At 39.6% G+C, this 17998-nt stretch overlaps 1 protein-coding gene across 1 annotated transcript in view; it reads left to right on the top strand.

Moving 5' to 3' along the window:
* REV3L (REV3 like, DNA directed polymerase zeta catalytic subunit) overlaps window positions 1–17998 on the top strand; it is an 87677-nt gene that overhangs the window by 37567 nt on the left and 32112 nt on the right. Inside the window, exons 8-16 of the mRNA XM_026040706.1 lie at window positions 175–259; window positions 344–492; window positions 752–880; window positions 2694–2931; window positions 6528–6667; window positions 9340–13537; window positions 14295–15274; window positions 15820–15902; window positions 17187–17312. Of these exons, the coding sequence (XP_025896491.1) occupies window positions 175–259; window positions 344–492; window positions 752–880; window positions 2694–2931; window positions 6528–6667; window positions 9340–13537; window positions 14295–15274; window positions 15820–15902; window positions 17187–17312 (6128 nt within the window). The remainder of the gene's footprint in view (window positions 1–174; window positions 260–343; window positions 493–751; window positions 881–2693; window positions 2932–6527; window positions 6668–9339; window positions 13538–14294; window positions 15275–15819; window positions 15903–17186; window positions 17313–17998) is intronic.

Genomic DNA, 17998 nt, shown 5'->3' with positions numbered 1-17998 from the left:
GTTTTAAATACACTTGAAAAAATAAGCCTTCAATTTTGGCCCTTAAAATTAATGGACATTTCTAGTTTGAACTATTTGCTAGTATAATTAGTAATTTTAACTCTCATACATATCTTTCTCATTGTATGTTGATAGTTTAATTAAAGCTGAATAATATTTTTCTAAACTTTAAAGAGCGTGGATTTTTGCCAGCAACAGAGAGTGAAAAATTTTTTCAGAAGCGACTTAAAGAAATCCTCAAGCAAAATGACTTCTCTGTGTAAGTTTTTTAGCAGTTTTCCACAAATTGTGCTATTCTTTGCTAACCTTAAATAGCATTTTAAAATTGCTTTTCAATTAATAGAACGTTGTCAGGATCAGTGGACTACAGTAATGGATCAGAGGAGTTCTCTGCTGAGCTAACACTGCATTCCGAGGTACTTTCTCCTGAAGCCTTTCCATGTACGCCAGCTAATATTGTTGAAGTGCATAAAGATAAAAAGATGAATAAAGGTGAGTATTTTTAACAGTAGAATTGTTTAGGCATAAATCAGTAAGCCGAGGTAGATTTGGATGTTTGTAATGAAAGGCACTGAAATGTTACTTGATTTTATTTTCATAATTGTTAGAATCAGCCTTTTAAAAATGCTATAGCAAATAATGAAAATAAAATGGATTTTATTATTCAAGTATAAGTGGCTTTTTCTCGTAATATTTTGATGTCTGTGACTCTTGCAAGTTTTCTCCTTTTGCTTTTTGTCTCCTTTTGAAGAAGCTAATAGGATGCATACTGATAAAGAAGAGGAAGCACTTATTAACGAAGAAGCAATTTTGAACATTGTGGAGAATAGCCAGAGCTTTCAGCCTTTGTCTCAAAGACTGAATCAGACTACAGCTTTTAGTGAGTACGACTGGGATTTGTGTTTTCTTCCAGGCTATTTTACTGTTCCACGCTCCTGTTGTGTTCACTTATGTTACCAGTCATGAAAATAAGTACTTCACCTCAGGGGGCGTGTGAAGCAGACTGAGACTTCTTTCCTGCGAGGGAGAAAAACTAAAAAAAAACTTCCATATTTTCTGATCGTGTCATCAGGAGAATATGTTAGTAGAGAACTATGCTTTATCAGTCTGCTAAGCTGGTACATCTTGCCAGGTTAGCTCAGTGTTTTCTGCATATAGCTTTTCTTTGTGCTCCTAGGAATATAGGACTAGAACTATCAGAATAAAGAGCATTTTGGCAGTCTCTTCATGATCCTCTTGCAGATGCTATGTCTTTCTCAAAGTTTTGATAGAGAATGTGCTTTCAGTTTATCTTTACGTGTCCAACTCTTTGGAGATACCAGACAATAGTATTCTGATAATTAGAGGCAAATTGCAATAGCAGAAATATTTTCAAAATGCATGAATGCAAAAAAATGGTTGAAGACAAAGAAAAACAAAGAATGAAACTATGAGAGCAAAGCAAAAGACTGTGGCAAGGAACAAATACGGATGCCACCAAAAAAAAAAAAAAAAAAAAACCCACGGTAAAATGGTAGTCTGAAAATTAACTTTTGGTAGAGAATAGTTAAAATACTTTCAGAAAATTGAAATGAACATAATTCATACCATCTCAATATGTACATCATTCCGTAAGTAAAAGAAAGCATTAGTGTAAATAAGAGAGCACTAGTATGCTCTCAAATTGACACTAGAAAGTTTGGATGGGATCAAGGGAAACCTGGCAAACTGTAGCCACCTGCTCTTACTACATGTACAATGCAAATATGTTTATTGGTAAAAGTAGGTATGAAAGTGTTACAGGCAAGGGTTTGGATGTAGAGAGAACTATAGATGAGAAGAGGTGGTGGTAGCTAAAAATGTTGATCATTGTATGATGTTTCCTGAGGAGGGAAAGTAGATTGCAGCTCTTAAGCCAGAGGAGCAGGAGAGAGAGGTATAGAACATACCTGATAGATTGGTCATCATAAATTGGTTATCAAGTCAGATGATGAGCAGGTAAACAAGACTAGAGCAAGAAATCATTGTGGTTTCTATAGAGGGGTCAAAACAGAGTGAAGACTGAGAAGACAAGTGCATGAGTCAGTTTACAGTTTGGGTCAAATAAAGGAAATCTGAAAAAAAAACAAGGCAGGAGTGAAATCAGATAAACTTTCCATGTGGAAATTAGAGGGAATTGGTTATAGTGATAAGAAAAGTGAGGTGAAAAAAACTAAGCATTAAACGGGAGGACAGGAAGAAATAAGAATCAGTTGGTAAAAATCAGCATCGTCTTTCATGAGATGCAGTGACAGAAAGTCTTATAGAGAGAATTGTTCAGCAAAGTTAATGTAGCCTTTAAAATGGTGAAAGCAAAAGAAGACAGTGATGGTTCAGAAACTGGCACTCGTGCTGAAATAAAAGGAGAGTAGTGAGGCATTAGTGAGTGTGAGGAGGTAGGAAGATGGAGAGAGAAGAACTTCAGTTAACTCAGAGCAGGAGGGCAGAAATGAAAAACCAAGTGATCAGTATTCTAGTTAGGCAGCTGGAGAAGAGCATAAATCATAAAATTGGACAAGTAAGACAGGTATGAAGAAAACTCTGTTTCTGGAGCCTCCTAACTTTGGGTAGTAACAAACCAGTAGCTGCTGAGTTTTGCTTTAATGAGCAACTGTAAATAGTTGTTTACAAGTAAAACAAAATACAGATTCTGTTTGTGTGGGCTTTCTCTGCAGCGGACAGCAGTGCTGATGAGGCCCTGATTGATCTGTTAGCTGGACTGGAGAGTGATGGGTATCAGATGGGAAACCACAGAACAGCCTCTCACCATCATTCCCTTGGAAGCTGTAGAAATTCCCAGAACAGCGATGATGAAGAAAACGAGCCACAGTGTGAGAAAGAAGAATTGGAACTTAGCTTGTTAATGTCCCAACCGTGGGACAGTAGCATTGAAGAGCCTGGGCCAAAAAGAAGGTATATATGTGTGTTTGTCTTAAGTGTTTTTTGTTTGTTTGTTTTTGATTTTCCTTTAAACCTAGCAGATTTTCCCTCTTAGCCTCTTCTTTGCCCCCATCCTCAAGTGAGTTACGATCTCTGTGAACTTCAGAGGGATCCCTGTTGAAAACACTGGAAAAATCCCTGCCTGTCTGGGATAGAAGGCAGCTGTTTGGCTGGTGCTGTGAATCATCAGTATTACGTGCAAATATGGTTAAAATATTTAGGTTTGACTAGACCTGAGCTTCTAGTTTGCTGTTTGAGGAAAAAAAACGAATTGTTTTTTTCCCCAATAAGTCCTGATAGGAAGATTTTAGTTGTAAATTTCCTTTGAAGTCATATTCTGGTTATGATACAAACAGAAGATACATCTGGTACTTCTGATGTGCCTGTAATTTTCACTGAAGTGAATGTTTGAGAAATATTTTTATGAAGACTCACCCAGAAGTCTGATAACTGCCCTCCTTTGTCTCCATGTTCAAGGCTTAAATCAAAACGTGAACACTGCTCACTCTGCTGGACTGCTAAAGGTCAGCAGCATGAATACTGTAAGGCTAAGATTCTTGAAACACCTTCTCAGGTCATAATAACCTTGTGTCAAATCAGTACAGAGAGGCCTTAACAGAAGTCGTATCCAATTTTCTATCACTCAGGCTTTGGGTAGACCTCCCAGTATTTAGAAATCCATCCAGAGATGTAAGGAGATTAACACACATAATATTTTTCTTTAGTTCAACCATTCTAATTATACCCTTGATTTGGAAAGGAGAGGCACAGAAATACTCTTTCTTTCCTGAAGCCTTACAGAAAGGTGGACCTTTAGGTCTGCTTTCAGTTGGCCACCTGCTTAGGGATACTTTGTCTGTCAAGATCCTTTCAAGATCTTTTTCCTATTTAACCCTGGATTTTCTTTGTTTTCTTCCTCACAGTATAAGTATTATAATATTATATAAAATATTATACCATTTTTACAGCATCTGGAAGTTTCCATCTAAAACACTTAACATTAAGCTTCAGTTTAATGGCAGTTTCTGTGTGAAAACAATTTATGTCTTACAGAATTTATTAATTCAGGCACAGTTCTGCATAAGCATGACTGTACAATTCTGGAATCAAGTAAGATCCTGAAGGAGTTAGCAGGTTTTTTTTGCGATAAAGAATACAATTTAAAAACTCATCCGACATGATGAGCTCGTTCAAGTTTGATTAGCTCACGTATGCCTGCCTTTTGTCACACTCAGAAATCACTGGGGAGATTGTACATACTAGGTGCTTCCACGTGGAGTGAGCTTGTTTTTGGAGAGAATTTTAAGCTTCGCATCAGTGTGATCCGTGCAGAATCTGGAGTAACCTCAGAAGAGAGCATGGTTGTCTCTAGCTTCCACCCAATGCTGGCCCAATGCCTAAAGAGCCAATTTGAGACTGATGATAGATCCAACCTGATTCTGCTTGGGCTCACTGTTTGTATTGCTTCCTAATGCATCCTGTAATATCCATACTTTTTAGTTATTAGGAATTTCCCAGGTTTTCATCATCTCAAAACGAATGTGGTGCTGAAGTAGGAAGCTGTGCTGGCTGAGACAGCATCTTGAGTTTGACTGGCACTGAACGGGAGCTAGAAGCCCAGCTAGGCTTGAATTGGCTCTTGAAGGAGGTATCCTTATACTCCTTAATGAGGAGGTATCGTGCTGCATTAGAGACAAGTCTTCCTGAAGGCTGGAGTGGTGAGCTTGAGTGCAGAGAGGTCCAGGCTGTTGTCTGCACAAGACAGCTCAAGTGTAACTGGGCTTACTAGAGCTGATAAAGATTTGCTTCGTGCTCAGAATCAGAGCATAATTCAGAATGGAAGAGATGCCTGTGAGTCATGTCCAGTGGTCAGAGCAGCTTTGCATAGCCCAGGGCCTTGTCCACCTCAGGTTTGAGCATCTCAAAGGACAGAGATTCCACAGATTCTCTGGGACACCTGTTCCAGTGTATGACCACCTTTGTGGCAAAGGCTTTTTGCTTTGTATCTAGTTTCTTCTGTTGCAAATTGTGTCCATTGCCTGTCCTCACATGACTGTGCACCCATGGAGCTAGATCTATCTTCTTTATTCCCACTGATTAGGTAGTTGAAGATATCAGTAAGATCTCACCTTAGCTTCTTCTCAAGGAGGAACAAACCCATTCCTTTTAGCCTCTCTTTACACATCACATGCATCAGCCCTCAGGTATTTTGATGACTCTCCGTTGGACTTGCTCCAGTTTGTAAATGTATGTCTTGTAGTAGGGAGTCCAGAACTAACACACGGCTCCAGATGAAGCCTCACACCTGCCAAGTTGGCTACATTCTTGCTAGTGCAACCCAAAATGCAGTTGGCTTGCTGTTTCTTTTTCTTCTTTTTTTTTTTTTTTTTTTTCTTTTTTGACTGCAAGGACTCACTGCTGACTCAAGTTCAGCTTGATTGCCCACCAGGACTCCCTCATCCTTTTCCATGAAGCTACTAGTCAACTAGCTCTCCATGCTGCTTCCAGCCTTGAGTTAGCCTAGAACCAACATAGTCGTATTTGAGCCTGTAGTTGCTAAACTGTCAGGCATTACTGGATCCAAGAAGATCTGTGTGCAGCACGTTCAGATGACTGTGTTGTTATGATGTATGTAATCCATGTCTAATTAAACTCCACAGATAAGAGATGTCTGTTCTTCAAAAGTAAGATCTCCAGGTTTGGCCTTTGGTTTTTTCATGCCTGTGATTTCATATCCCTGATATTATCACTCTGTAAGGTACTGCACAATAACCTATTCGTACACTGAACTAACAGAGTTTGAAATTTTCTTTACAAAGGTAGGGTTTATTATCTTTAAAAAAAATATTAAATTCCTGAATATCCTGGATTTCTCTCTTAGAGCCACAGAACAGTTTGTTGTTGTTTTTAAATGAATCGTGTTTATCTGAAAGTTTATTTCAAAGGAAAAGATATTCAGTCTTCCAGGGCTTCTAGAGTTGTATTTTGTAGGAGGGACTTAGGATTTTGGCTTTCCTATTTCTGCTTCTATCCCCTATATAGCCATGCCGCCTTAAAGCTTGTTGAAATTTTCTTTTTTTTTCTGTATCTTCTAGCAGATTTGCCTGTAACAATGGCAAAGTAAAGTAGTTAACATAGAGTGGCTTAGAAATTAGCAATAGCAACTTCTTCAGAGTGAGCAAGGAGGGATGGACACAAAACTTTAGTTTCTGTGATTGTACTTTAGTTAAGCCTGGTGAGAGAGAATTTGTGTAATAAAGATTCCTTCAAGCACTCTCAAGCAATGCAATTAATTTTCACTAAAATTTAAACAGGAAGGGTATCTAAATGCTTTCTAACTTTTAACTATTGGGTAGTGCAATTCTTCTCTACAAGTTTTTAAAAGGAAAACTCCTTTGCCTCTTAAAATAACAACCTTGGATAATATTTTGAGTTTCTTGGTGCAAAACTCTGCTCCCTCTAAGCACACAACCACATAGCACCAGGCCTCTTTGATGCTGAGGTTCCCTAGGCTAGAGGTCTCCTCCAATAAAGTGTTGTGTGTTAATCAGCCCTGCTGTTTTCTCTAGGTCAGCAGGCAAAACTATGCACCGAAGCTCAACGGAGGAGGATTCGTCTTCAGAGGAAGAAATGGAGTGGAGTGGTAGCAATATGCTCCTCACTAATCTCTCTATACCTCAGTTAGATGGGACTGCAGATGAAAATGGTGGTAAGTGAATAGTGAAGCATTACTGGGGTTGCAGTTAATTTTCAGATCAATTTGCTGATTTTGGAAAGGGCTAGGAAGTGCTCTCCACAGATTGCAGTTGTAAGCCCAGAAAATCTTCCTTATAAACCAAGAGTATTTTAATTTCAGTGCCCTCTGCAGATTACCAAAATTGCTTTTCCTATTGTAACAGTCCAAAAAAAAAAAAAAAAAAGCATTCTTTAATTACTTTTATGAAAAAAGGTAAACTTAACTTTTTTGCTGGAAGTATTTTTCTGCTGCTATATTAAAATATTTGCTTTGCAAATATGGTGATGCAGTTAATGATTCTGTCACATCATTTATCCTCTTAGGATTTTGTTGTGAATAATGATAGTATTAATGTGATAAATCTAGGTGATTAATTTTGCTCTGCAAGTATTTGCCACCTGTGCTAGAAATACAGTGAGCCTTGCTTAAAGCATGTGTTTCATTCTGTGGATTGTATGAGTTAAAACTGTGCAGTGACAAGGCTGATGCAGAGGAAGTTGTCATTCAGTATCTGTTAAAAAAGTAATTGAATCTGTTTGAGATATCTCTTGCTTTTTCTTTATAACCTGTTGTCTTCTCTTGAAATAGCTGTAGTAAATAGAATACATAATCTAAGATTAAACAAATACATAAATATTATCTGCTTCATTATACAAGCTTCCTGTTTTCACCTGTATAAAGTTCTGTTGAGAGAAATAGTGAAGAAATATAGATGTTGGGGAAATAACATTTATCTGTATCCAAAGTTTTCTCAATATTATAGTTATTTTTGTTCTTAGTCTAGTCAACACTAATTATTCCTCTTTGTTTTTGAAATTAGTCCAACTTCATTGACATGAAAATCTGAAATTTTTGGTTAAGATCAGTTTGCACAGCAACTTATTTTTTTAATCTGTAATCCTTTATGATAGTTCTGTATTATCTGTCTTGAAGCTATTTAAAAATAAAAAATATTAGTATAAAAATATGTAATTTTAATGCATCTATAAACAATTCTGTAAAGGGAAAAGTGAGACATACAATCTTTTACAGACAACCACAGCCATTCTTTCATGTTAATTTTTTATAACGTAATCCCGTGCTCTTTTCCTTTACCTTTATGGGTGTAATGATGGGGTTGATGTGTGACTTGATTTACCATTTGCAAGATTTGATTTAGCAAAATACACGGTTGCAGTTTTTTTATTTCTAGTGCTTTGGGGTGTCTTGGGTGCTTTCGGCTAGTGAGACTATATTGTTTACATTTAAAAGTATTTGAAGTGTTTGAAATATTCACATGCAAGAGAAAAATAATGCCAGCTTAAAGCAAGATGTACTGTCCAATTAATCAGGCCTAAAATAACTTGTGCTCCTTCCCGCTCTGTAGTTGTAAGTACTGTAAATTCAAGTGTAGTAGATCTCAGTCTGATCCATGTAAATCCAAAGTGCTCATCCACACACAAATCTCTGCATCTGTAACATTTGACCTACTTAGTATAAACACTTTTCTAGGTTTCATGTCTGAATAGTCAGGTGTCTTCCAAGTGTTTTTTGTTGTTTAATTGAACTCCCATTTTCTTGCTCTTCAGTTAATCCTCCTCCTCTGTGTGAACACTGGTTGTGTGGACAACCATGTCTCCCAGTCGTGTTTCACAGCTGAGGGACCTCGCATCTGCATTAGGAAGCATGGTTAGAAAAAGCCTTGAGACTTCCTTTTATTTTATCACCAGGGAATAAGAAAACTGCTAAGCTGAAGGCAGCATGGATCTAAGATGATCCCCAAACTGGTTTAGGGGAGAAAAAAGCCCCAGAGATACCCTGTCTGGTACAACAGTGTGCAGCCCATGAATCCAAATTGCACGTCTCATTTTGTAGCTTCTCACCCCCTTCAACATTTCAGCTAAAGGTGTGGACACATGAACAAGCCACTGTATTCCAAGAAACTGCAGTGACTGGATCTCTGCAGAATAAAAACTTCTTTTACATTACTTCATGTTTATTGTGATTATGGCAAGCAGACAGTTCCTGAAGAGCAGTTGTCAGTTTGGGAACCACCACTGGTGTGCACAACCTTTCCCTTGAGGAAGTTTGAGGAAAATACCAGTGAAAAAGAAAAAAGTATCCTGTGTACCGTGTGATGAGTCTGTACAGGACAGCAAACCACAGCATACCTATGTGGGAATATCAACATATCAACACATGGGAATCAGTTTATGCTAGAGTAACTAAATGGTGATTGCTTCTCACATAAAGATCATACTTTGCTTTATGTGCAATGCCCTTTTCAACCTAGAGAGATGGGGTCATCTGAAGTTGCTTCTTTTTCAGAACCAGTGAGTATGCATACAAGAAAATAACTTTAAAAAAAAAAAAAATCTGTTTGTATTTCTTTCAGAAAGCTAGCATGAAAGCTTTGCCAAATGTATGCAGGTCTACTCTTCAGGAGTAACTGACCTGTTACTCCTGTGAGATTAATGTACTAGGGATGTGCTTTGGATAAGGCTACACATATCCTTGTCGTGATCGTAAGCGGATCTCCTAGTATAGGAGAGGTTTGTTTCTTCTTTGTGTGGGATGGCTTTCATGATAATATCCTTAGAAGGGTTAACGGCTTAGATTATTTTTTAAAAGACAACTAGAGTAAAATTGTTTGTCTTCTGTTTCAGACAATCCCTTGAATAATGAAAGTTCTCGAACTCACTCCTCCGTCATTGCAACAAGCAAAATGTCTGTAAAGACCTCAATCTTTCACAAAGATGCTGCTACGCTAGAACCCCCGTCTTCTGCTAAAATTACTTTTCAGTGTAAACACACAAGTGCCCTTTCTAACCACGTGTTGAACAATGAAGACTTAGTAGAAGAGCTTTCGCCACCGAACACAGAAGCAAGACCTGAACTTGCAGTCCATTCTCTTACAAAAGAAAGCACTTACACAGCCAAGTACCCAACATCATTCAGCAATAGTACCCATGCAGAAAATACACATAAAGAGAGTAACAAGAAAGATATTCTTCCAGTTCCTTCATGTGAAAATAATATTTTTGAGTATGAAGATGATATTTCATCAGTGAGCAGGCAGATACCTAGTAGGAAGTATACTAGCATCAGAAAGGTTGAAAAGGATGCCTCTTTTATGCATATGGGCCGCCACATTGGTGACAGCATGTTGAGTAAAAACTCATTTACCTTTTCCGATCTGAGCCACTCCAAAGGAAAAATACCCTCTGAAGTAAATGAGAAGTCCAGCAGTGCAAGTCTAAATAGCTTTTATCCAGCAACAGTTACAGAAAACTGTGAAGTGGTGTCTTGTTCAGGAGGCAGTCGAACTATGGTACATTCACTTGAAAATAACACTGATGAAGGTGGCCTTAATAAGCTTAAAATTAGGTATGAAGAGTTTCAGGAGCATAAGGCAGAAAAACCAAGCCTCAGCCAACAAGCAGCACATTATATGTTCTTTCCTAGTGTTGTTCTTTCTAATTGTCTCAGTCGCCCGCAGAAATTAGCTCCCGTGACATACAAATTACAGCAAGGCAACAAACAGTCCAGGCTGAAGCTGAATAAAAAGAAACCCAATTTTATAAATCATCAGGATCCTGCAAGTGTAAATGATGTTGCATCAATGAAGGAAAGCTGCTATGCACAAGGTAATGCTTGTAGTAACATTCCTGATAAGGATGGTGTTTTACCTGGTGACTTAGTTCAAGTTCCTCTTGAGGCTTTTGAAAACAAAATGCCTACAAGTACTGCTAACTGTACTGACTGCCAGTTTGGAGAGGGATCCCTGGAAGCTGAGCAGTCGTTTGGGTTATGTGGGAATAAATACACGCTACGAACTAAACGGAAGGTAACTTATGAGACTGAAGACAGTGAGTCAAGCTTTGTAGCACACAACTCAAAAATTAATCTACCTCAGCCCCTAGAAAGTATTGAGAGTTTGGATGGGTCTCAGAAGTCTCGAAAACGTAGAAAGCTGTCCAAAAAATTGCCACCTGTTATTATTAAATATATTATCATCAATAGATTTAGAGGGAGAAAAAATATGCTTGTTAAACTAGGGAAAGTAGATTCTAGTGAGGAAAGAGTAGTACTCACAGAGGAAAAGATGAACTTATATAAAAAGCTTGCACCTTTGAAGGACTTTTGGCCAAAAGTTCCTGACTCTCCTGCAACCAAATATCCTATTTATCCACTAACACCAAAGAAAAGTCACAAAAGGAAAGCAAAACATAAGTCAGCCAAGAAAAAAGCTGGCAAACCACAAAAAACAGGTGGTAAAAATATTAAACGAACTTTATCCTTTAGGAAAAGGACTCATACAATTCTTTCTCCTCCTTCGCCATCATATAATGCTGAAGCTGAAGACTGTGACTATAACTATAGTGATGTTATGTCTAAATTAGGTTTTCTTTCTGAGAGAAGCACAAGCCCGGTAAACGCCTCTCCACCTCGCTGCTGGTCTCCCACTGATCCAAAAGCTGAAGAGATTTTGACCAACCTGGATAGAGAGGCTTTACTTAGTAAGGGCCCCAATATGTACAACAAGAAGACTGTGAATTCCAGTGTCGGAAAAAACAGTCGCGCAAAAACTCAGGTTAAGAAATGTAAAAAGAAATTTGCCAGCCCCACTGTGTCTACCAAGAAGAAAAAGATGAATCAAGCTGACAAAACGGCAGATGATGGAAAGAAGAAACCCAGAACAAAAAGACAGAAAGCTTCTGAAAAAGTGTCATCAAGAAAGCGCATGGTGTTTAAAGATGAGAAAGGAACTACTCGCCCTACTGCAGAGGTGAAGTTTGTGCTCAAGCATCAAGATCTGCCCGAGATTCCTTATAACCCTGCCACTTCTCAGCATCTCCATAATCGGAAAGATGTTCCTCCTCCTCCCGGCTATTCAGCAGGATATCTGCCATCAGCACAGCTCCCTCCAGCTCCTGATACCCAAGGCAGTGCATCAGGCTGCTTTCATTCGTTAATGGAAATTGATAAGGCTATGGATATGCAGTGCTTATCTATTCCACGAGAAGATCCTCTTTCATCTCTCCCATCTACTCCTGTGGCATCTGGAAGGGAAGTAATAAAAATGAGCTCCCAAAGGCCTAGGCCTCAAAGTGCTTTATTTAGAATGAAGGATTCTGCTCTCATTCAGAATATATTTGACCCATCCAGCCACACAACTCAGGTAACACCGAACATGCGTATGTCTAAAGATAAGACCTCTGCAAAAGTAGATGAGATTAAAAATTTGCAAAGCAAATATTTACCAGCGGCTGGAAAATTAAATGAAACTCGTGACTCTTTGGACACAACAAAGATGGATCAATTGCATGCCACCAGCTATTTGCATTGTAAAGACAGTAATCAACAGCAGATTTTGTGTTTACCAGAGGCATCCAAGCATTCTGATCCTTATTCTTCTATTCTTAAGTCATCGGAGGAAAGCCCTGGGCCACTTCAGTTGCCCAAGAACTGTTTTGTAACCTCTTTGAAGAGTCCAGTGAAACAGTTAAGTTGGGAACAGAAACAGAGAGGTTTTATTTTGGATATGTCCCATTTTAAACCTGAAACAGTAAAACAAAGGCCTCTGCCAGAAACAAGCATGCAACCCAAACCCGTCTCCCAGTATAAAAACAGGACTATAGTGACCCCGTCAGCCTTCAGCGAAGGCCAGTCTGGCCTCGCGGTTCTGAAGGAGCTGCTCCAGAAGAGACAGCAGAAGGCTCAGAGTGCAAATGTCTCACAGGAACCAGTGTTGGTTAAAACACCGCTGAGCAAGAGCACACCTTGTCCTCTTGAACAGAACAAAGCCATCAAAAGATCACGGACAGTCACATCACCAAGGAAAGCCCGTGCTCCTAGGAGTACAAAACCTAAAGAAAAGGCGCCCAAACTTTCCAAAAAGGAGTCTTTAAGTCAGCAGACAAGTAGTCGTATTGATCATGCTGTGTCTGATGACAGCCCCATTTTTTTTTCAGACCCTGGTTTTGAAAGCTGTTACTCACTCGAAGATAGCTTGTCTCCAGACCACAATTACAACTTTGATATTAATACTATAGGGCAAACTGGATTTTGCAGTTTTTATTCTGCAAGCCAGTTTGTCCCAGCAGATCAAAATTTGCCCCAGAAGTTCTTGAGTGATGCCGTTCAAGATCTTGGTTCTGGGCAAACAGCAGAAAATGAGTTTCTATGTCACAGTGACCAAAAATCTGAAGAAGAAAAGCAGCATGCTTCAAGTGCAAGTAAGTGGATGAGACCTGGTTCTCTGAGCCCTGAGCTTTTCGAGAAAACCTCGCTGGATAAGAGTGAGAACCACTGTCATGGCCAGTGGAGGAAAAACGTTCATCCTTCAACTTCCAGATCAAACTCTGTGGACACTTCTTGCATGCAAGAGGCAGAGGTCTGTTTAAATGAAAAATTCAAATTAAGTAGAAATACAGTAAGTAAAGAGAGATTTCTTAATCTTCCTCAGCCAACCAATTCAGACTGGATTCAAAGCCACATTAGAAAAGAAACCACTTTTGAACCCTGTCAACCACTTGATTCAGTTAATACCTCTTTTACATCCATATTGTCTTCTCCCGATGGTGAACTTATAGATGCAGTTTCTGAGGATCTGGAATTATATGTTTCAAGAAATAATGAAGCATTGACTCCAACTCCAGATAGTTCACCAAGATCAACCAGCTCTCCCTCACAGTCAAAGAATGGAAGTTTTACACCTCGAACTGCTCACATCCTTAAGCCTCTCATGTCCCCTCCCAGTCGTGAAGAAATCATGGCAACTTTGCTGGATCATGATCTTGCAGAAACAGTTTATCAGGAACCGTTTTGCAGCAATCCTTCTGATGCTCCAGAAAAGCCAAGGTATATATACTGGTGTATATTAAAGGCGTTTCTGTCCACATATGGTTATATTATTTTAAATTTAAATTATTCCTGTAAACAATTTGTTGCTATAATGTAGCACATATGCATGAGAGATTCCATCTCATACTCCTAGACTTGGAAGTCCAGAGTTACTGTACTTTCATGCAGCTGTCCATTTTCTTTCACATTTATGCTTATTGGCTGATACTATTGTGGTAGCTGGGAGTCTGCCTTCTTGCTTTATTAAAAAAGAAAAAAAGTCACGTGAATTGCATTGTGAGCAAACTAGTCACCAGGACTCCATATCACAGGATGGTTGAGGTTGGATGGGCCCTCCTGCTCCAGCAGGGACACCCAGAGCACGGGGCACAGGGCGGCATCCAGGCGGGTTGGGAAGATCTCCAGAGAAGGAGACTCCACAGTCTCCCTGGGCAGCCTGTGCCAGGGCTCTGGCACCCTCACAGGAAAGAAGCTCTTCCTTACATGGAGATGGAACTACCTGGGTTTTAACTTATACCCATTGCCCCTTGTCCTGTCACTGGCCACCACGAGAGGAGCTTGGCCCTTTCCTCCCTACATTCCCCCTTCAGATACTTACACGTATTAATCAGATCCCCTCTCAACCTTCTCTTCTCCAGAGAAAACAGGCCCAACTCACTCAGTCTCTCCTCGGAGAGGACTCCATATATCATCTTGAGGTCTGCCTGCAGTGCAGTCTGGAGCAAACCAGTTATTTAAACTATTTTCTTTGCAGGGAGATTGGAGGACGGCTTCTCACAGTAGAAACCAGACTTCCAAACGACCTGCTAGAGTTTGAGGGAGACTTCTCCTTGGAAGGGCTGCGGCTCTGGAAGACGGCATTTTCAGCGATGACAGAAAATCCTCGGCCGTTGTCTCCTCCCCGTTATGGACACTCTGCTGCTAACAAAAGAGAAACTAATAGCCATAAACCTAGCGAAGACAAGAAAATAGTCATAATGCCGTGCAAGTGTGCTCCAAGCCAACAGCAGGTTCAGATGTGGCTTCACGCCAAAGAAGAGTATGAGCATTTAAAAAAATTGCCGAAGAATCCTCCTGCTGAGCTGGAAAAGGCAGCTGAGAATTTAGGCTCTACAGTGTTGTCTGAAGAGCAGTCTACAGAAGTAGTAAAAGCTGCTAAAAATTTATGTTTATCTAACCTGGAAGATGAAACACCTTCTTCGCCTACAAAAGATTCTCCTGCTTCAGTGATAGTTCCTACAACACAAACCAAGGAAACTTCTGATAAACCTGTAAGCACTATAGGAACTTGTGTAAATAACAGAAGTGACCCTGAACCCAATAAAGCTCCATCTGAAAGCAAGACCCTTACCACTCCGACACTAGAACATGATAAGGAGGAAGAGGAGGAGGATTATTACATCAGTTACAGTTCGCCAGATTCACCAGTTCTTCCTCCTTGGCAACAAGTCGCGTCTCCAGATCCTAAGCAGTCCGGTTTAGAAGATGGAGACTGGAAAAGTCAGGATGTTATTTTGGCCTCCGTGGAGGAAATCAATGCAGCACCTGTTGGAAGCACACAGAACTCTCCTTCCACCCAAGAGAACATCCGGACACCCTTGGACATGTCTCCTTTTGGCGCTGGTGAAGATCATGGAAAACTGGAATCCATTTGCTTACATAGTACACCCATTGTGCAGAATAAAAATAAAAGTGAAGTTCCTGAAGAACTTGGGTTTACTCCCTTATCAACAGGTAAGTGCGTTTAAGTAAACAATGCTCTACAGAAAGCTTTCCTGAAAATGATAGGGAGGGATATTTCTTTTGACATAATGAGAATATGCAGACATCCACATAAAAATGTGCTTAAAAGTTGTTTTGGTAAGGAAAAGACCTGCAAATTATTGTTAAAGTAACTACTTAACTGTGAAACTTGATTTTAGAAGCAGAACATGCTTGTGTTTCTGATGGCGTCTAGCGTCTGAATTCTGAACATGCTGGTTAAAAACTTAATTTAAAATATATTTATTTTTTAAACTTTGGTTAATTTAGTTTTTTTTACAAACACAGTTTCAATGTAGAGTATAAATAATATTGCAGTGCTCAAGATAATCATGTGAGATTTTGTATCTTTACTGACTTATTCCTAAATGTATCTAAACATCATATTTTTTGAATTGGGCAGGGAACAGTTTGCAATTACAGTGTTAACTAAAAGCTCTGGCTGTTTCCAGATTAGTGTTTAATGCCTAGACAATATTAGGGGAGCTAAGCAGCTTTGCACTACCATGTGTTTGCAGAACCAAAAATGCAAAAGTTGAGTCACAAGAGAGGAAACAATGCTGATGGTCTTCGAAGAGTGCTTCTAACCACACAAATGAAGGTAAAGAAAGAATTAATATGCAAATACATTTTTGTTAAATGACTTGTTTCCATTCTATTTATAAATAAAATAATCTTCTATCGGGTTAACTAGGTACCTTAAACATGCTTATTTTGGAACTTCAGTTTTAGCGATCTAAAAGATGGGTAGTTTTCTTCTGTGATATTTTTAAATATTTACTTTTGTGCACGTACGTGTACATATAGAGATATGTGTTACTTTTCAGACGTTGTTGAAGCATTTTCCAGAAAATGATTGGGCAGTGTGATACAAGGATGATCAGGGGCCTGGAACATCTGCCCTGTGAGCAAAGGCTGAGGGAGCTGGGCCTGTTCAGCCTGGAGAAGAGGAGGCTGAGGGGGGACCTGATCAGCGTGTATAAATACCTCAAGGGAGGCAGTGAGGAGGAGGGGGCGGCCTCTTTTCAGTGGTGGCCAGCGACAGGACTAGAGGAAACGGCCACAAACTGAGGCACCAAAAGTTCCACAGGAACTTAAGGAAACATTTCTTGACAGTGAGGGTGCCAGAGCCCTGGAACAGGCTGCCCAGAGGGGTTGTGGAGTCTCCTTCTTTGGAGATCTTTAAAGCCCACTTGGATGCCGCCCTGTGCCCCGTGCTCTGGGTGTCCCTGCATGTGCAGGGGGGTTGGACTAGATGACCTCTGAGGTCCCTTCCAACCTTGGGCATTCTATGATTCTGTGATAATGGCAAAGCACAAAGGGAATGGATCACAAGAAAAGTAACCCATTTGTGTGGCTTCCTTAAATAGCATTTCTGCACCTATTACTGAAGACTGTACTAGGTGCATCACAGACCTGTAGGCTTTGGCAGAGAACTGGCTGGTCAGTTGATTTACTTGTTTGTTTTCTTAACAAAGAAGATTCTTGGATCACCCTGTACAACTAGTACTTAATTAAGTACTTTTCAAAAGTGCTATCTGAAACAAGCTGTTTTGTAGAATCAGTGCTCAAGAGGGAACAGAGACTTAGTGGTTCTTCTGTCCTCAGGCTTCTAAGAAAGCCAGTGTGAGTTGATTAAAAAAAGTGAATATCTGTATTTCAAACTGCCTCTCACTTTACCGTGAGTTTTCATGAAAATTATTCCTGAAAGGCAGAATGATACAACTGTTCTCTTCATGTTTTAAAAGGGCATAAGAAAGATTCCTTTTTGTAATGGTAGTATACATTTTTTGTTGATAAATTTGCACTTAATTTTTATATTATTGCATATGAATTTCACAACCTGTAAATTTTTTGATATTTTACTGTGTGCATTCTTCAACAGAATCAGTTTGTTGCCCTCAATGCTCCAAAGAAAGACTCTTCTCAAATTGAAGGACCATCTTTAAATAACACTTACGGTTTTAAAGTGAGCGTGCAAAACCTGCAAGAAGCAAAATCTTTACATGAGGTAACTTAATGTTATGTGTTATTATATGACTGTTGAACTTACTGTAATATAATTTATCTGACCTGTTTTGTAACTGTAGAATTAAAAAAATCTTTTCCTCCTCAGTCCTTCTGTGGTTTAAATGAGTTGGTGGCCACAAGTTAATGAGATGGCCAGTCTCACTTTGCAAAAACACATAAAGTGAAGGGAAAGGTTGAAGTTGGAAGGAATAAATAACTTTTATATAAGTATTACTGTGAGAAACGTAGTTGATCATAACTTTTTAGGATCATTTCCTTAAGAAATGAGGATTCTGGCATCATTGCAACAGCCCGTATCTCTCTACATGTTACCTTCTGAACCCGTTGGCCGCTTCCTGCCACACTTAGCAGATTGGTAGGGATCTGAAGGAGGATTCTTCATCTTTCACGTGAATCAGTGGTTGATTTGAGAAGAGAGAGGTATCAGTGCTGGAGGAGGGCGTGCACCAGAGCAGCTAGCAGGGGTGCGCTCGCGGCAGGCTGGCATCCATGGCCTGGGGTTAGCTCCTTACCTGCCCACACATGAGAGCCTGCAAAAATGGATGTCGGAGTAATGCAGAAGCTCCTTAAGGACAGTACAGGGAAAGGTTTTTTCCGTATCTTCTTGTAAGTGACTTAGGTCTTCTTGCATGTTTCCGTGCTTTGGGGGAGGGAAGAGAAGGAAAA

The sequence above is a fragment of the Nothoprocta perdicaria genome, unplaced genomic scaffold (genome assembly GCF_003342845.1).
Source record: "Nothoprocta perdicaria isolate Ctin4 unplaced genomic scaffold, notPer1 scaffold_261, whole genome shotgun sequence".
Lineage (NCBI taxonomy): Eukaryota > Metazoa > Chordata > Aves > Tinamiformes > Tinamidae > Nothoprocta > Nothoprocta perdicaria.
Note: the sequence above shows the minus strand (reverse complement) of the source record. Positions and strands in the feature narration are given on the sequence as shown.